The 20,597-nt window shown below is 39.4% G+C and overlaps 1 protein-coding gene across 1 annotated transcript in view; it reads left to right on the top strand.

Annotated features, from left to right (window-relative positions):
- Positions 1-18,060, top strand: part of fmn2b (formin 2b) — a 37,384-nt gene extending 19,324 nt beyond the window's left edge. The window contains exons 7-18 of the mRNA XM_020611733.1: positions 3,130-3,237; positions 3,698-3,789; positions 3,931-4,060; positions 4,181-4,327; positions 8,398-8,457; positions 9,844-9,964; positions 10,198-10,290; positions 11,045-11,096; positions 13,222-13,371; positions 13,576-13,657; positions 15,919-15,991; positions 16,120-18,060. Of these exons, the coding sequence (XP_020467389.1) occupies positions 3,130-3,237; positions 3,698-3,789; positions 3,931-4,060; positions 4,181-4,327; positions 8,398-8,457; positions 9,844-9,964; positions 10,198-10,290; positions 11,045-11,096; positions 13,222-13,371; positions 13,576-13,657; positions 15,919-15,945 (1,062 nt within the window). The 3' untranslated portion in view covers positions 15,946-15,991; positions 16,120-18,060. The remainder of the gene's footprint in view (positions 1-3,129; positions 3,238-3,697; positions 3,790-3,930; positions 4,061-4,180; positions 4,328-8,397; positions 8,458-9,843; positions 9,965-10,197; positions 10,291-11,044; positions 11,097-13,221; positions 13,372-13,575; positions 13,658-15,918; positions 15,992-16,119) is intronic.
- The last annotated feature ends 2,537 nt before the right edge of the window (positions 18,061-20,597 follow it).

Here is a 20,597-nt window from a genome sequence, read left to right as displayed (position 1 = left end):
CCCCCCCCCCCCCCCCCCCCCCCCCCAATCCTCTTATGATGCACGTGCTGTATATACGGTACATTAGCAGGTTTGGGGAGTAATGGAATACACGGAATGGCATTTCTATTTAGGATACAAATACAAGGGTAACTATTTTCCCTTAACGTTACAGAGAAAAAGGGTGTAATGTGATTACTGATACATTTAATAAAAATGGAGATTATTAGCAGTATTACAATTTTAACATTATACAATATGCTACCATTCACACGCTCACATGTGACAGCATTTCACGAGTCTTACTACACCTGCCTGGTCTCAAGTGAAACTGTAGCTACTCTTGTATCTCTCTTGTTGAAATCTGTTCCCTCGTCAAGACATTTCCCCTAAACCTGGAGCTAACCTTATCCTAACCTGACTGCCGGGTGAGGCGTTTTAGTGTGACGTGTGAATGGCATACTTAACAAGCACATTTAAATGAAATGTGTATAATTAATGTTACCACCAGTAAACTAAATGCACATTATTCATACATAACAAAGAAAGGAATAGGTGGACAAACAGTTAGAAAGTTACTTTCGGCTTTTCTCGTTCAGGGGTCGCCACAGCAAATCGTCACACTGACGACTCGCATGTTGACATTTGGCACGTGTTTTACGCCGGATGCCCTTCCTGACGTAACCCTGATCCAAACCCGGGCTGCAGCAGTGAGAGCGCTGTGCCTTAACCACTAGCCTGCCAGGGACAGCCAGCAGTTAATGAACCTGATCAGAAACCATCTGATCTATTAAAAAAAATTGGATGTTCTTGGGATGTTCTTAACACATACTAAAACAAAGCACTGTTTTCCTTGAGCTCATTTAATTTGTTTTCATTTTCTTTCATTTGTTAGTTCTTTTTTTGTCGTTGTTTTTTAGTCAGTAGGTGGACTCGTATGTTAAAAATAGTGAGTGCACTTAGTGTATGTATCAAACTAAAACAAAGCATTTCGTGCTTGCCTTGTAAAAGGAGCAGGTTTTATTTTTGCTTTGTAAACTGTACAATGTGGTCTCCAGAGCTGTTCATTTCTGATCAGCAGTCACCGACCACGTTAACCTGTCCGGGTTCTGTCTGTCTGTTTGTTTGTTTTGGTGTATCCTGATGCTTTTCTCTCTCTCTCTCTCTCTCTCTCCTCTATCTACTCACCCCATCTTGTTGAGGCAGAAAGCCATACTCCAACAGCCCGGGTCTGTTGGAGGGTTCTTCTAACAAAGGGAGTTTTCCTCTCTGTTGTTGCCAAGTGCTTGCTCAAGGGGGATTTGATGGGTTTTCCTTATAATAGTGTAACATCCACACCTTACAATGAAAAGTGCCCTGAGATTATTGTTGTTGTGAATTGGCACTATACAAATAAAACTGAACTGAATTAAAGCACAAATAAGCACAGTCACACATCTGCACAACCATGTAGGAAGGATATTCAGTGAATGCAGCCAAGACACACATTTCTGTCTGTTCTGCTGTGCACGTTTTGTGTGTATAGTCCTCCCCTCAAACATACACAAACCTTGAAATTTCATGCAGGCAGTATTGTCATTCCTGATTTCCATTTATAAATATATCAAACTAAATCAGATAACAGCCTGTTTGAACGCCAGGTGTTTGTAACTCATGATAAATCCTTCATTTTATGGAACATCTTCTACATAGGGTATCAGTAGGTGAATCCCAATTCCCTTGTTTTATCATTGGTCCTCGAGCCTCGCTCGACCCAGTCATTCCAGTCCAGAACTTTTATTCCTGCTCTGAGGACTGAGGAGCAATGAGACTACTTGGAGGACTTATAACTGAGGATACATGAGTACATCCTTTGCAGAAATCTGTTAGAGATCAATTTGGCCCTTTATTGAAGGAAAGGAGGTCTCACGGCAGTTGAAGTGTGCTTTCTCAGCCCTCTCCCCCTGCACTTTGTCTTTGCATCTTACATGGTTGGGCTAAGATCAAGGAAAAGACTCAATGTACAATATTTTTATTCTTTATTCCTTCCCTCCTATACCTGCTGCCTCCTTTCTTTCATCCCATTTCTTTTCTTCATCCTCTGCCCTCCATCCTTGACTTATATATTCCTTTATTTTTTCTTTACTTCCATCCTTCCTTGCTACTTTGTTTCCTTTCAACTTTTCTGCTTTTGTCTTCTGGTTCTTTTGTAATTTTCTTTGTCAGTTTTTTTTTTTTTTTCTCCACTTTTATACTTTTAAATGCACCAACATTTCTTCTCAGTGATCAGCGTCTTTTTGGCAGCATATCAGCTCTCCCAGTGCAATTTCTTCAGGAATTACTTTTTGTAGTTTTCATTGCTTTGCTCAGATAAAAGTTTTTTTTTTTTTTTTTTTTTTTGGAAAGCTTTAGAAATAGACTGTCAGAGTGGTGTGAGAACTAGCCACTGTTAATAGAGAAGAACCCAATTAAAAGGCCAGTATTGTAGGGTGTAAGAGTCTTTAATAAAAATAATAAATGAGCTGGAGAGAGGCGAGTGCTGGTAGTGGTGTTGCTCCGACAAGGCCCGGAGACAGTCAGCATGGAAAGAAAAACACTTCCTCCTCCACAAGCAGGACTCTTGGTTTAGTAGCAGAGAGTGTTCAGTAATCCAGAGAGGCAGAAACTGGGGCACACAGCATTACAAGGCAGGCCAGCAGAGAAGTCAAGATTTCAGTCCAACAGGTTAGAATTAAGTTCACGTTTCTTCAGGGGCAAGGCTGAGACGTAGTCGAGATTCAGTTCCAAGGGTCTGGGGGTACTCACAGTCTTGTGAGGGCAAGGTGTAATCAAGGTTCAAGCCAAAGGTCTGGTCTTGTTACAACAGCGCAATAGATCTCAGGTTTAGAAAGGCTGGAGAGTCAAACACACAGTCAGGAGAATCTGGTAACTTCTCTGAGGGATGAAACTGCTTATAAAAGGGCAAGCACAGGTGTAGTCAATCGGCACAGGTGAGGATGATTGGTGTAATGAAAGTAAAGTGACCAGGAGTGAGGGTAGGGTGGAACAGGACGTGTCAGGTAAAAATAAGAGCCAGTTACCGGAAGTGGAGCTGGAGTTCATGACATAGTCACCATGTTTATATTATGTTTTTCCTTTTCTATCTGATAACTTAATAATGTCTTTATGGTTTATTTAATTCATAAAATCTTTCTCTCTCTCTCTCTCTCTCTCTTAGCCATCCTGAACTTGGACAACACAGTAGTGGACCTGGAAACCCTGCAGGCCCTGTATGAAAATGTGAGCAACATGCACTTTCCACAGTCTTGCAGTCCTTCCTGCAGGGTTGTGAGGAAGTATGGAACATAATTGATCAGAAACAATCAGAAAACAATACTTAATTTCTCAATTCACACTCTACTGCGCTCTACCATTGCTTGCTCCCTCTCTTAAGCTGCATTTCCACTGCTAGAAACTAACAAGCAGTGCAGAGACTGTATGAGCAGTTTATGAAACAGCTGTTGAACAAGCAGAGCACAGAATCCATACTTAGAACTTAGTGGATTGGATTTAGGACAGGCAGAGAAATCCCCACCCCCACCCACACACACATACAGCCGCAGCTAAAATCGGGGGAGGAGGCTCAGCTTTTCTTACATACAAATACAGGGGGCTTCAAGGAAAAAAGGTTGGGAGTGGTTTGCTATAGTGAATTGTGTGTTAGGACAGAGCTGGACATTGTCTTGTGTGTTTCTGACAGAGGGCACAGCAGGAGGAGCTGGACAAGATTGAAAAGCACATCAAGTCCACGAAAGACAAAGAGAATGCTAAACTTCTGGACAAACCTGAGCAGTGAGTTTTTCATCTGACATGTAAAAACTAATAAGCAAACATACTGAAAAATCTGTCTCTGTAAAGAGTGTAAAGAAAGAGTCAGCACAGAGATGACAGGAGATGTAAGTTAAAGTGGCCTGTGTTTATCATTTGTTGCAGGTTTCTCTATCAGCTCTCTTTGATCCCTAACTTCTCTAGCCGAGTCTTTTGCATCCTCTTCCAGTCCAGCTTCTGTGAGTGCATATCATCCATAACAAGGAAACTGGACACACTGCACCGGGCATGCAATGTGAGTCAATATTTATGACCATTTAAAGTATGTCTTTTTTCCCTGTTGTGTTTCCTTTGTTTTCTAACCTCACTTTCTCTACACTTTGTTTAAAGAAACAAACTTTCATTTCCTCTGCAGGTGTTGCAGGACAGTCAGACAGTGAAGCGGGTTTTGGGTCTGGTTCTGGCCTTTGGTAACTTCATGAATGGCAGTAATCGAACCAGAGGCCAAGCTGATGGCTTCAGCCTCGACATCCTGCCAAAACTCAAAGATGTCAAGAGCAGCGTGAGTAATGAGGGAAAGATTTTGAAATGAACTAAAATGAAAGATATTCAAATTATGTTCTTCCACCTGGAACCTCATTTTACAGCCTTTCATGGTTTGTGCTATGTAAATATGATGTGTTAACATCTGATTATAGTTTTTGTAGAGACTGTCCTCCTGTTAAAAAAAGATTTCTGTGCAATAGCCTATTACAAACCAGAGTTACATTTTATAGTTGCCACATCTTGCTGCTGTGTGATACAACATCAGTCTTTTCAGCAACTGCCCCAAACCCATGATTGCATTCGTGGGCCTGTAGCTGTACCTGGTAAATATGATGGGAGCAAAGGAAGAAATCAGATAATGTTGTTACAGAGCAACAAAGTATGCATATGGTACAGAACAGTGTAATGTTTTTGTATTTCCTTGACATGTGGAACAATTTTCAACTGTGAAAGTAACAGCCTTTCCAATGCTAGGTCAGAAAAACACATCTCCTGCTTTTAGCTTGCTCATTTTAATGCCAATGTGCCTAGAGTGGATGCCTCCAACATGTTGTTCCTGAGAGCCCAGGGCAGTACAGTTTTGTCTCCTTTGAACAATATGCCATTATACTGTGTGGTCTCTGAAGTTCCAGTAGTGTAGGATGGCGGGAGGACATTTCTTCCTCTACTCTCACCATCCTGACTGCACTGTTTGCTTTAGCAGGGTGAGTTGGACGTCTTTTACTATTTTAATGTTAGTAACCTTTCTGCTCATTGGTGCCGTAGTCCTGTCATAGCCCTGCAGCAGCATTAGGGACAGTCTGTCTGTTACACAGATGTCTTTCCCAGGACAATGCTGAATCTCAAAGTTGTATTGCTGCAGTCATTGAATCATTTGTTGCAAGCATGCTGGGGCAATGGAGATCAGTTCTTTCAATACAGACTCTAGGATGATTTTCCTACATAAAAGAATGGAAACGCAGAAACATTACGCCAAAAAGCTTTTTTAGCTGGATATAGTTTTATCTCAGTTGGTTTAGATACTTTTGAGGTGTTGAGCTGGGTGTTGTCACAAGTAAACTCCTGTTTTTCCTGCCAGGACAATTTCTACTTCACTTCAATTGCAGTTCTAATGCAGTTTCCCTTGGTTGCACATCTACTTTGTGCATTGGTGTGTTTGGTATTTTTCTGCCATTTATGTGGCGGTGAGAGGAGAGACGCAGCTGAGGGCATGTGTATGCAGATTGGGCAGTGCAATGCAATTAATTAGATAATAACACCTACTCACACCACCTCATCACTGTCACAGGTGTATTTCCAGTTTTCCTGACAGTATATAAGATGGGAAGCATGAGAACAGGCACAAAAATGCATTTTAACAGCTAAACCAACATAATTCTACACCTGGTCTGCAATAATTCACTGAATTTGTGAAATTATTTCTATTATTAAATGGATGATAATTTAAAAGATTCATTTTAAATAAGATAAACTAGTCCTCGGCATGTGGCTATAGACATGAATAAGGTCAAACAGTGCTGGAGGACGTCAGAATGCACTGTCCTTCCATACAGGATGCAGTCAGAGGTGATCGGCAGTACAGTGTTTTATGAATCCAAATCAATATAAAAAATACACATAGGTGCACAAAATAACACATGAAAGCAGCTCATGAGCCAAGATAAATAAATACCCTGCTGAAATACTGACCAATGATGCTAGGCTGTAGGTAAAGTCAGTCTTACCTCACTGTATGCTGCTGTCACTGGTTAGTGAGTTTCTTCAAACAGGTTTTACAAAGACTTGATGTCTGTTTTTGCATGACATTTAATCAGCTCTGAAAGCAGCTGTAGGTGGAGATAAAAGTGGGCAATGCCCACTGGCTATAGCGGACTGCAGTGAGTTTCACCATAAACTCACTCACTACAATATCATTGTATTATTTTAAAAACAGTGAAATGTTTATGAAGTTACATTCAAATAAGCCAGAGATCCCCATGCAGTCTGCACAGTGGATGCAGCTGTAACTTACACTATATAATTGCTGCTGCTTGCAGGACCAGAGACTTTTTCTTCAATGCGGTCAGACTATTGAGTGTGTTAGATATCAGGTTTGTAAGGCCCAAAAAATATGACACTGAAGCCTGGATAACAGTATAAAGGTTTTAATGTGTGAAGTAGCAACAATATGTTGCTCAGGTGGAATCTCTGCAGTGCTGCTGGAATGGAGGTGAGTGAAAACAGGTTGGTCTGCTTCTGTCAACTGTGTAATCTGATGGTTGGACACATAACAGGGGAGACCTTTTGGCTGGCTGGCTGGCTGGCTGGCTGAAACAGTGCAGAGGGCGGGTCTGATGGCCAGGTTGGTGAAGTGCCTTAACCATACAGGACCGCTTGAGGCAGGACTGTTAGATAGCAGGAACAGAGAGAATGCAACAAGAAATGCACAGGTGAGTAAGCAGCTTCTTTTCACAGATGGGCAAGATGGCAGTGAGCCCAGGATATTGCAGATACCAGACATAATCACCAGAGGAGTAGCAGAGGTGAGTACACAGGTCTGAGTGTAGGGATTCTTTACAGGTTGACGGGCTGGATGTAAAAAGCACTGAGAGCTTAACAGGTGACCTGGCAGGAGGTAAGTAATGCTCCAGGTTATACAGCTGACCACAGGACACTGGGTAGGTGAATACACACCCTTTGCAGGGAGAAAATAAACAAAAGTGAGGAAATAATACAGGGCCATTTCTAAGTGAATTCAAAGTGAGAGGAGATGAGGCCAACACAAAAACACTGGGCCATTGACGTCACACTGACAGAACTTCTAGGTTAGCATAAATGGAAAATGACTCGGGCCAAGTATAACAAAAACGTATGCAGGTGTACCAAAGAGTTCAAAAAGAGATTTCTCCCCCTAGCAAAAATGAAAACTGAGCTCTGTAAAAAAATAAAACAAACAAAAAAACAAGACAGGACAGAGGCACGGACAGTTCAAAAACAATTTCCTAGACAATGTGTGGTCAAAACCATAAAGTGACTGAACAGCAAGGATGTAGGTGAGCAGATAGTCAACAGATAGGATGTACTGTGTCTTCAGGTAACAGAGACAGGAGATGGCTGGAAAGCACTACTGTCTGCAAGTGACTTTCTGGCACTGAGAGATGAGAGCAGACAGGTTAAATAGGCAATGGTGATGAGGCACAGATGCAACCAATGCAGCGAATCAGTAGCAGCCAGATATGAAATGGGGTGAAATAATGCCCCGCTCCAAACCCCAAAACAGTGTCTATAGTGAATATTTATGTGCAATACTTCTGCAATAAATAGTTTTCATTTCTTAGCTGTGTATCTGGGTCATGCATTTGGCTTTAATATTGTTTACTAACTTGACAGAAAAACTGTTCATGAGTCACTAGTCACAAGTCCGAGTCAAGTCTGAAGTCACTTATGTACAAGTTGAGTCAAAAGTCTGTTAATGTGGGTATCAAGTACAAGTCCCCAGCTTAAGTGCCCATCCCTGGCTCACAGCACATGATTTATTTAGCATAACAGGGTGAACACAAGTTTTTAAATGTTTATAACTGCATGAATAACCCTAAAATAGAACATTGGTGTGACATCTCACCATGTCATCTGTTATTCAGTTACTGTTTGAAAATTGTTGTAGAGCAGATATTGATAACAACAATTTGATTTTAAAATCCTAGGATTTGCATTTTGTGCACAATAGGAGACTTCAGGAATACATTTAAAAGACGTACAAAGAGGAGTAAGTAGTTTTGCCCTTTGAAACAGTGTTGTGCACGGAGCCAGAGTGGTCGCTATAATCTTGCAGCAGAGGCTGAATTGAAACAAAATGAGCTGCAGACTGTGGGTGAATTGAGCCAACAAGGATGAAACTGCAATTGTCCATTTTATTTATTTTAAACATTGAATTTGCTTTTTCTGTTAGCCCATGGCCTTTGGCCAGAGATGCTATTTAAATTTTGTTACTGGAAATGAAACTTGTAAATCATGAGAAATACCTGTAAGGAAGATCATATTCCTGAAACTGACTTCTCTGCTCTTGTAAACTTACGTTTCTTTCTTTTCTCTGCACATGAACTGTAGGACAGCACAAAAAGTCTTCTGTCTTACATTGTTGCGTACTACCTCAGACACTTTGATGAGGTAAGTTGTTTTCCTGTCAGATTTCCTCACATACTGTTACTCATTTACATTTTTCCTTTTTGGTGCTTTACTTTTCTCCCTCCCTGATGTATCCATCCGCTCTGTTTATTATACATATATAACAGGTGTTCTCTCTGTGTGTAATTTCTTCTTCATTACTATATTTTCACATTACTCTGGTATTGCATCACAATGCTGTAATGCTCTAACACTTCATATTTATTTGCCTGGCAGCCAGAAAACTGAACAGTGATGCATGTGATGATCTTAAAACAATGTCAGATGTTTATTAACTGTCCTAATTACTAATGTTAAAATATATACCTACTGTTGAAGTAAAAGGCTTGCATACACTTAGGCTGAAGTCCTTAAAACTGTTTTGTTAACCACTCCATGGATGTCATGTTAACAAACTCTCATTTTGGCAAGTCAGTTAGGACATGTACTTTATGTATGACAACAATAAACAGGTGTTTCCCGATGGATTATTTCAGTTATAATTCACTATATCACAATTCCAGTGGGTCAGAAATTTACATACACTCAGTTGACTGTGCCTTTAAACAGCCTGGAAAATTCCAGAAACGTTTGACCCAAGTTCAACAATTTAAAGGCAAAGCTACTAAATACTGAGTGCATGTAAACTTCTGACTCACTGGGAATGAAATAAATCATTTTCATTCTTTTTCTCTACTGTTATTCTGACATTTCACATTCTTAAAATATAGTAATGATCCTAACAGACCTAAGACAGGGAATCTTTATAGGATTAAATGTCAGGAGTTGTGAAAAACTGAGTTTAAATGTATTTGGCTGAGGTGTATGTAAACTTCTGACTTCAGCTGTGTATGTGTGTGTTTGCATTTTCCTGTTATTACTCACATTGTGAGGACCAAAACCTGCATACACACTCACATGGGGGACCAGAGGCTGGGATCCACCATGGAAATCATAGAATTTTAAGGTGATGAATTAGTTTAAGGATAGGGTAAGATTAGAGGAAGGGCTAGGGTTTGACAAGTAGAGGCTATGGGTAGGGTAAGTTTCCAAGAAATGACTATATGTCAGTCTATAGTTTCCACAAGGAATAAAAACAAACATGTATGTCTGCGTGCGTGCCTCACATTGCTCATATTATGGGGACTGAAACCAGTTTACACACTTGCAGTGTGGTGACTCTGGACCCTGCCATGTGAATCACTGAATTTTAGAATGACAAGTTGTTTTAAGGTTCGGTTTAGGTCAGGTGAGGGTTAGGGGGTAAATGTTAGGCAGGTAGTGGTTATGGTAATGGAATGGAGCCAAGAAATAAATGTACATCCGTGTAAGGATTAATTTAAAGTCCCCATGAGGAATAGAAACGTGTGTGTGTTTCTCTGTCACCAGGATGCTGGCAGGGACACATGTGTCTATCCTCTCCCTGAACCGCATGACTTGTTCCAGGCTTCACAGATGAAATTTGAAGACTTTCAGAAAGAGCTGATTCGACTCAGGAAGGACCTCAGAGGTAACATATGTGACAAACACATATACATTTGATAAATACTCTCTCATATCATCAAATGGCTTCTGAACGTAAATTGCTATTTTTCAAATTTCAAGCAATGATTTTGCATTTAGGTTCTTGCAGGCACAAGACTTTGTGCAAATTGCAGACACTCATAACTATACACTAGTTATGTTGTATTTTCAAGTTATAATTGTTGGTGTGACTCGCTTTTTTCTTTGTTGTTTTGTCAGCTTGTATATCAGAAGTGGAAAAGGTGTGCAAGGTTTCAGAGGAGGATGACTTGCAGCCTTTCAAAGACAAGATGGAGGACTTTCTCACACAAGGTTACTGAAAAAAACTATTAATGCATCAAGACACACACAGTGGGTGCATCCCAAGTCTCTTATATGATCATTCCTACGTCCTAAGTCCTCCTCAGTTGACTCGGAAGTCATTCCGGTCAACCCACAGTGTTCTGAGTCCCTTATATAGACTCTGAGAGCGGAGGAGCAAGGAGCCAGGAGGCTGCTGGAGGAGCCATGAGTGAGAATACACAAGACCATCCTTCACAGAAGTTTTTTTATGAACCAAAATCCCTCTTTATCAGAAATCAGTTGGTGATTCTATGCTTCAGATGCAGGATAGGAGGAAAGAATGTCTCCTGTTGTTAATGTGTTTTCTTAGGTCCTCTCTTCTTGCATGTTTTCCTGGCATTTTTTTCCTCACATCTTACGTGAGCACAAGGAAAAGATGCAAATCTGGGAAACAGTGGTTCTTATAAGAGACTTGTGAAGCAGCCAGTGATTGAGCTTTTCTGCTAATTTGTCCCAGTGGCCAGTGTCATGGTTTGCCATAGAGAAAAAGCAGATACAAAAGTCAAAGCATGTGCAAAAAGAAAAACACTAGACAAGGGATTTTCTACACTGGAAGTGCTCTGGGATGCAAAGGGGGCGGTGAGCTTGATTTTGATAGGTGGCAACAATGTTAGCTTGCAATAATGCAACTGCTGACAACAAACTTTATCATTTATCAAAAAGAGTACTTTGTCATGTTCAAGTTTTTTGTTTTGAGCATTTGTATTTATTCTTCCTTTTGTAGCTAAAAGTGAACTGGAGAAACTGGAAGCTCAACTCAGCAGCACTCATAAACTGTAAGAACAACCTCCTTTTTCTGTTTCTTTCAGTTGTCTAAATCTCACTAAAGTGGTCTGTCTGTATCAGTGAATACCAAGAAGAGCTTTACATATCAAATGAGTAATAGTGGATTTTTTAATACCGGCTAAGCCTGTCCAGATATTTTAGTTCTTCAGCCAAAACCAGAGTTGTGGATTAGAAAATCTGAATTCAATCAATCGAGATAAATGCACACTCTTGTGGTCATTGACTAGACTGTATATCGACAGTCAAAAACCATGACGATCTGGTTTCTCATTGGCTACATGCATGGCTACTGCACTATATTCAGAGCAAGTACAAACAATGACAACCTGGGATTAGGTGAAAGTAAAGTAGAAGAATATTCTGCTAACTGGTGTTACTATTATGTATCACTCTTAGTCCTCCTAACATTATTATTACAGTTTTCCTCTAATGCATTGCCTCAATATTAAAAATGATAGTTTTCAAAACCTGTTTGACACTGTCCACAACATTTAGTTGTCCACACAGATATGGATGCCGTTAAGGAAAGTACAATTTACCCTATGTCTCTCCAGACTATGAACATCATCCTTAGGCCCCCTCATCAAAGCCCTACCCTCCACTACAAAACAGTGACAGAACACTGCAACTGAAAGCCACTGACAACTTCAAAAGTTTGTCAGTAAAAAACACACCAGAATTAAAAGAATATAAATTGAAAATGAGATCATTAGATTTATTTTTCAGTTCCGCTTTTTTTCAGAACATTTCAATGAGAGTATAACAATATATTCAAAACAAGTGCTTCCATGTGTTGTACCCGGTACTTTTTACCATACGGACTCTGAGAGACGAGCCAGTCCAAGTAACTTCAAAACATTGCTGATTTATTCAAAGGATCACAGGTAAAATTAACATTACACACTCAGGTATCTTGCACCTCCAAACTGCTCGCAGGCAGATGTAAGATGAAAGACCCTGAACCCACCAGGCCTATACATTATATCCCCTCGGTTGGGCTAGCCCCATACTACACAGAAACGTCAACCGAGACGTCTCTGTTACCAGCTTTGCAGCTGGTCATAGCAGTAGTCAAAACATGAAGCAAATCAATGTGTATGTGTCTGTTGATTAAGTGGTGTGTAACTAAAAACATTCTCACGACCTCTAGTACATGTCGTGACTTAAACATAAGAACATATTATGGCTAAGGCTACAGTTATACACGTCATAATAATAATATTAAACACCCTGTCTGCTGACAGTCATCAACTCTTCTCTCTAGTTATCCTTGACCAGATGTACCCTGTAGAAACTCATAAGCATGCCTAAGCATTTAACAGTCTAACTAGACATCCTATCTCCACTAAACATTTCTAATACATAAAGTACCTAACCAATATCTATCGGACTAAAAATACCTAACACATGCCAGGGTTATCTTTTTCAATTCAGGGTTTTTTTTATGCCAAGTTTTTATTTTCACTCACATTGAAAACTCCTGGCTCCATAACTAAGCAGCTGTAGAGATACAAAGTCATATTTTTGGCCACATTTATTTTGAGTGACAGGTCAGGCTGAAGCCCTGCATGTAAAACCTCTCATTCATTTCAATGGGACCACTCTGGTGGTGCAGTGTGGATGAAAACACTGACATGATACTCTATCTGGCAAGGTGCTGCACTGGTTAATACATGGCATGGATTACTTTGTATTTTTATTATTTACCTATGCTTATTGTAACACAAGAATAAATCAATTCTGCCTGACAACTTTCTGAAGTTGTAAAATCTTGTCTGTAAGTGTTATAAACTCTTGTCAGTGCTTTGGCATGTGCTTGCACTTTTTTACATTTACATAAATGCATTAATGTTAACAGGGGGATTTATAACAATGTCAAAACACTTTCACTTACAAAATAGAAACATGTTCACACACATATAATACAAAATATCAGCCTGAGTTTGAAAAAAATGACTGAGGTCCAGATCTCAGGTATCTCATAGCTGGCTACAGGGCTGGCTGGAGGTATCCTGTCCTGTTCTCAAATTAAGCAGAGTTTGGTCGATTCCCTTGGCTGTATATTATGTTACACATGGCATGTCAATAAGTAAACTTGATTTTATAATCTTTCAGGTTCCTTGAGCTCACAGTGTTCTTCGCAGTAAAGGCCAAGGGAGGAGAGAAAGAGGTTTCACCAAACACTTTCTTCTGTGTCTGGCATGAGTTCTCCTCAGACTTCAAGGACCAGTGGAAGAAGGAGAACAAAATAATCCTCAAGGAGAGGTACCTGCTAGAATAACATATCTTTCATTATTTCTCTTAATAGAAATTCAGAATATTGGGATAAGCTCTACATTTAAATAAGCTAAAGTGCCTTCAATGCAAAATTACTAGCAGTTAAATGTAGTATGTTATAATGTTAATTTGGCAAAACTACAGTGAAAAAGGACACTTGAATATGTGTTTTCATAACATTGTGTTGTGCAGGTTAAAAGCAGCAGAAGAGTGTTTCCGTCAGGCCAAGGAGAAGGCTTCCTACAGTGTCAAACCTAAACATGCCTCTGGCATCGTAAGTTAATCTTTGTTTTCTGTGTTTGCGGTTTTAGCAACACGAAGGTCAGAAGATCAGTCTGGTAATTTATAGAATGAAGAACAAAAACTTTAACAATTATTAAAAGCTTTATTTTGGAGTCCTAGCCAATCTAACCAAACCTATCTAATCGCGTATAGGCAACAATTTCTCATTAGTACATTATGTTTTATGGGGAAGCATAAAATGGTTATATTCCACTTTTTCCACCATACAATATCAGGGGAATATTTATATTAAACATATCTGAAGATAATTTACCATATTCTTCAAAGATATTCCATCTTTGCTGTTTGTAAAATGTAAATGAGTCAAAATCCTGCAGCAGTGGTGGAATATTACTAAATACATTTACTCAACTACTGTACTTAAATACAGTTTGGATATATTTTACTTGAGGGTGCTGCATTTCATAGGGAATTACTGTAGTACTGAATAATTATTGCATTCAAAATACACCCATCCATTAGCTATAGAGGGTCGCAGGGAGGCTGGAATCAACACAGCTGACAATGGGCAAGAAACAGCCTGGAGGGGTCATCAGTCTGTTACAGGAGGCAAAACAGTATTTGTTGTGTGTTTGTAGTGACCAAATAAATCACATAAGAAGACTCGCAGTAGTCTGGACTAGAAGACTACAGCCTCTACCTTGTTTACTCAATAGCAAGTGTGACATCATATCTGGGGCCTTACTACATTATATTCAGAATATTACAACAACATATTCAAAGTACACCAGAGACTATATAATGCAGTAATGTTAAATGAACATGCTCTTATCCTTCCTTATTTAAAACAGTCCATAACACAGTCATACGGCAGTAATCCTCTGTCATGTTTGTGCTTTGCTTCAGTCTTTTGGAAATCCATGACCTCAGCATTGGACTGGCTGGTATTGACCTTTTTATTAACTGGGTCCAGCTTGGCCTGTTTAGCTTCTGTTTTCTGACTAGCTTCGCCCTGCTGTGACTTGAAATACCGTAGCAAATTGACCTGTTTTTTACATTTTCTCTTCATGGATAACATAACGTTACGCTGAATGTGCTCCTGACCCAGTGTCACCTGCGCGGGCTGATTGTATTGTGACATAATTAGTCTAACTGCCTGCTTTTATTGTATTTACTCAAATTTTAGTCTAATAAGCTGTTGTAGAAAATGTACTAAATTTTGAATTTTTTATATATTATTCATACAACCCCAATTAAAAAAAGTTGGGACAGTATGTAAAATCAAAATTAAATATGAAAACAGTGATTTGTAAATAATCTGTGTCCTGTTTTACAAACAACACAGCAGCACATTATTTGATGTGATACCTCATCAATTTTATTCTTTGTTAAAAATAAACACTCACTTCAATTCTGGTGCCTGCAATACATTCCAAAATAAGTTGGGATGTTGTATTTCAGGGCCAGTAAAACAATGAAATGATGATTCCATCTTCAGGTAACTGAGTATTTTGACATTGTGTGCACTGGCAGCATGGTGACGCGATGATTAACATTGTTGCTTCACAGCAAAAAAGGTTCCGGGTTCAAGCTCAGCCCGACACAGGGCCTTTCTGTGCGGGCTTTGCATGTTCTCCCTGTGCCTGCGTGGGTTCTCTCCGGGTACTCCGGGTTCCTCCCACACTCCAAAGACATGCAACTTAAGTTGACTGGTGACTCTAAATTGCCTGTATGATTGAGTGTGAGTGTGTGTGGTTGTTTATCTACAGTACATGTCAGCCCTGTGATAGACTGGTGACCTGTCCAGGGTGGACCACGCCTCTCACCCAATGTTAGCAGGGATTGGGTTCAGGATAAGCGGTGTAGATAACAATGACAATGCCCTTATCTATAGGGTGCAAGAGGTCATTTAATGGTTTGATAGGTATGAATCACATGGTATTGCCTTCTTAGTCACCAGTTCTCAACCCAGTTTAACCCGTATGGGAGATTTTGGACTGATGTGTTAGATAGCTCTCTCCACAACCATCATCATTACACCAAAAGAAGGAAAATCTTTTAGAAAAATGGTGTCTCTCCAGAGACTTGTAAAATCAATACCAAGATATATTAAAGCTGTTCTGGCAGCATATGGTGGCCCAACACTTTCTAAAACTGTGTACTGTGTGTCAGATTTTCCATTGTCACCCATCCTTTGACCAAACATTAGTTAGCCTAAATGTTCATTCAGTTTTGTGGCATTTCATGGACATGTCTTATGCACTTAACTTCTATTATGTGTCCTTCCCACAGAAAGCAAAGCTTGGCATGAAGATCTGACCCGATGGTCTTGGCATGCATGTTTTTCCACTTGTGGGCAACCACGGTGAGTCAAAGAAAAAAGTATGAAGAGGACAAAGAGAAAAATGAAGAGACAGTACAAATGTGAATGGCATATACTGTATGTGCAGCGGAGCCTAATGAAGACATGTTGTTTCATTTATTTTTGTCCAGTCTGATTAGTTTTGCCGGCTCTGTCAACCTGTTGCTGTCCTCTCCAGCTGCCTGATAACTGAATCTGACACAATCATGGAACACTGCTACTGGGCCACCTGACACCTAAAATCATGTGTTGCTGGTATTATCACAACTCAAGACACATTACATACATGACACATCAGCTGGAATAACATCATATCTTCTCTGCAGCCTAATATTTATGGAGTTATAAAAATCACACTATCTGAGATTTTTCAGCATATTGGTAAATTCAAAAAATAATTCCTGTGTTTGAGGATCAATAAATATATTGAATATTTAATTCCCTGACTGTAATCTCCAAAAAACTTAACAAGCTTGTCTGTACAATCACACATTATCAATGACTGGGGGAAGCAACACCCAGGCAGTGTCAGTCATAGAATAACTGGTGTATAGAGTATGCTTATTGCACAAAGTCATTGTCACATGCTGTCTTTCACATTAAATGAACAGAATGCTACCAACAGTGAAAAGTAATGTAGGAACAGATTTCATCACAACCCATGCCATCAAAAGTGCCAGCATTTGATAAATTTCAAACATTTAAGCACTCAGATCCACTAAGTGTGAACACTTGCTTGCTGTAAGTTGCTCTGAACATAGTTTGGGATCCCTGCAATGGAGATCACTGCACGAGATTCAGGTGGAAGTAAGGCCACAAGACAAAATTCAATTTAAACATGACCAGTATTCATCTCTTGTAACAAATTTGATTTGGGAAGCAAAAATGTAAATTCATATGTTTCATTTAATCACTTTTCTGTTTAGTCGGGACAACTGCATTGATATGTTTGTGACTAAATTTTGGCACAGGCTGCACCACTAATGTGATCATTTGCATAAAGCACTTTATGTTCAACCTCATAATTCCCTAAACTGTGAGGTAGCAATAATTTCTTGGTGAAAGAAATATTCAGAATGGGTCTAATTATTTCCACTAAACAAGTTTTTCCACCATTTAAAACTCTTTAAAATTAGTTTGTAAAGCAGTGGTTATTCACTCATTATTTTTATTTTGTTCTAAATCTGTTCATGTATGAACTTTTGCTGTTTATGCCATAATGTCCTCTCCTAAAATATGCTGCCTAACTTTTTTAAGTGTGGTTTTTCAATATAAACAGCCATAACCATTGAATCCATTGTGCAATTGCAACCAAATTAGCACAACAGTAGCATAAATTAAAATGGCCATGACGTGGCTATCACAAATCTAACTAACGATCAGCTTTGATGAGTAAATCAAAGTGCTCCCTTTTTTCTTGGATCTGGACCTGACAGCATGAAACATTTCCAGCAAATATACCGACTGACATGGATTTTCATACATTAACGCAACAATGTTTGTGATTTTACATGCTGACTATCCAAAATAATCAAACTCAGTTAACAATTTTACAACAGTGTTGATAGGTAGGGGAGGATGTCACTGTAAATGTACATGTAAAATTTTCAATGTATGTTCAGTAATATGCCATATCATTCCAGAAATACTACAGGCAACATATGTGTCTAATCATGTTGTTCACATCTATGTAATTAATAACTGCAAGATGAAGGATGTGTATAGTGCACTGAATTACAGTTATTGAGTTTTGTTGCAGAAATAATGATCCTATCAGTGTAAAGTAATACATTATTAAAAATGACAGTGACATGTTTTGTGTTTCTTTCAGTGATGTCCTCTTTTGTCTCAAATTCTATCCATGGTGGCGTATACAAACAGCACATATCTAAATATATCTAAAGATGACAATTCAGTCTTTAGTTTGTTTAATTAAATAATCAAACCAGTGTATTTGGGATTGTTAGCATAATGCAAATTGACAATGATGAGTAATGGATTTATAAACTACTTTATGTATCTACTGTTTCATATTCACAGTATTAGAAAGTAAGTAGTTACATGTAACAAGATACTGTAATTACAAAATGTAATTGTAATCCATTATGGCTACAATGACATATATGTACAATAAGAATAAAAAAAAAATATTTTGGAGAATATTCAAAATGGCTGTAAAATGTTTATGATCTACATCAGTCTCTTCAGCATCATCCACTGAATCCATAGACAATAGAACCTTTCTGCTGCACCTCATGGTTGCTGAGATGTATGCAAAAGAGTCATAGGGCTTCATTTATGGTAATATCTCACCACATGGTAGTACTATTGTAAATATTTTTGAGAATGTGAAGTAGACAATAAGTAATATTCTAAATCAAGTGCAGGTACAGTGGGTATAGAAAAAAATCACCCCCTTTCAAAACATTTGCATTTTATTAGCTTTATTTTCGACATACAGGTAATAGAAAAAATATCCACAGTTCTGAATTTTTTTTATTAGCACTGGTGGACTGCAGTCTTTAGGTCATTCCATAGATTTTCAATAGGGCTCAAGTCTGGGCTCTGACATCAGCAACTCTGTGGTCAATTTTGCTGTGTGCTTTGGGTCATTGTCGTGTTGAAAGGTGAACCTTCTTCTCATCTTCAGCTTTCTGGCAGAGGGCTGCAGGTTTTTCTCAAGAATTTGATGGTACTTTGCCCCATTCATTTTCCCATTTATCCTGACAAGTGTCAGTCTTTGCTTAAGAGAAACACCCCCGTAACAGGATGCTATCATCTCCACAAGCACAAAAACCAACAATGGCAGACATCAGCGTCTCCCTATGGTGTCTCCTTTGTAGTGTTGCTCCTGGCTTTGCGGGGATACATTGAAATCTAAACACTACTGGTTCAGTGTATGCTCACTGTGATTTCTATGGACAGTGGTTATATTTGAGAAGAATGGTAATGTTAGCCTTTGTTAACTTGTCTCCTCCACAGTCACTTGCTGCTTCTTGAATGTCTGCTGCATGAATGAATTGCATGAATGACATTGTGCTATGTGAACTTCCTTTGATAAGCCCACTATTCCACTGCCATACTGCTGCTACTGAAACTGAAACAACTACTGGTAAAGCTGAAAAAACTTAGAAGAAGGCATCTTGACATAATATTAGGTAGAAGACGTTTCACCTCTCATCCCAGAGGCTTTATCAGTTCTGTTTGACTGGTGGTGAGCGGGAGGTATTTATCCCACTGGGTGGTGATTCAGTCCTTCGATGGCCAATAATGTCCTCTAACAACTGAGTCATTGCAGTTCCAGTCCTTTGGTGGCCCACAATGTCCTTTAACGACTGAGTCATTAGGGTCCGGTATCAGTGAGCACTGTTACCTTCTTTGACCCCTCACATGTGGACCGATACCTATTGTCCTGGTATGAATTAGGGTGGAAATGTTTGGGTAGAGATTTCAAAATAAAGTTGTAGATGATGACAAGTTGTGTCTGAGTCCACCACCCCTATTTAGAGAGGGACATGTTTTTATGGCATAAAAGTCTGGCCCTGTATTGCACATTTCTTCGAATTCTTCTGCATTTCACACTAATATAATTTGATTGTCAAGCAGTACCAGTTTAATTTGTCAAATTGGAACTTTCACAAGTTAATCTATCAGTCGATCTGTTAAAATCTCCTAAAACAATGAGTGGGGAGTTGGGATGTTTTCAGTTCAACACCAGTTATCAGGTTGTCCAGGTGCTGTAGTGTGCTCGCATCGACCATTTGTAACTCTAGATGACATGGCTCTGGCCTCCAGTACTGCTCTAAGGAACCTTGGAGTCATCTTTGATCGGAATATGTCATTTAAATCACACATAAACCAAGTCTCTAGATCTGCCTTCTTTCACCTGCTCAGTATCGCCAAAATCAGGAGCATCCTGTCTCAAAGTGATGCTGAAAAACTGGACCATGCATTTGTTACTTCCAGGCTGGACTACTGTAACTCTTTACTATCAGGATGTCCCAATAATTCCCTAAAAAGCCTCAAGTTAATTCAAAATGCTGCAGCCAGAGTACTGACAGGAACTAACAAGAGAGATCATATCTCTCCCATATTAGCTTCTCTCCACTGGCTCCCTGTGGCTCCCTCTTCGGTTTTGTAATGGAAACAAATTCCTTGTGTGTAACATACTTGGCGAATAAAGGTGATTATCCTTATCCTTATCCTGTAAAATCCAGAATAGAATTTAAAATCCTTCTCCTAACATACAAAGCCCTTAATGACAAGGCTCCATCATATCTTAAAGACCTCGTAGAGCCTTATCATCCCAACAGAGCACTTCGCTCTCAGAGTGCAGGTTTACTTGTGGTTCCTAGAGTCCACAGAAGCAGAATGGGAGGCAGAGCCTTTAGCTATCAAGCTCTTCTCCCATGGAACCAGCTCCCAGTCTCAGTTTGGGATTCAGATGCTTAGGCCTGCATATGAGTTGCTGCAGGGTACATCTGGTCAAGGCTACCAGAAAGAAGAGTTGATGACTGTCAGCAGACAGGGTGTTTAATATTATTATTATGATGATGTGTAAAACTGTAGACTTAGCCATAATGTTCCTATGTTCGAGTCACGACATGTA

Source organism: Monopterus albus, unplaced genomic scaffold (assembly GCF_001952655.1).
Source record: "Monopterus albus unplaced genomic scaffold, M_albus_1.0 scaffold117.1, whole genome shotgun sequence".
Taxonomy (NCBI): domain Eukaryota; kingdom Metazoa; phylum Chordata; class Actinopteri; order Synbranchiformes; family Synbranchidae; genus Monopterus; species Monopterus albus.
The sequence above is the reverse complement of the archived record's forward strand: the minus strand, read 5'-3'. Positions and strand labels throughout refer to the sequence as shown.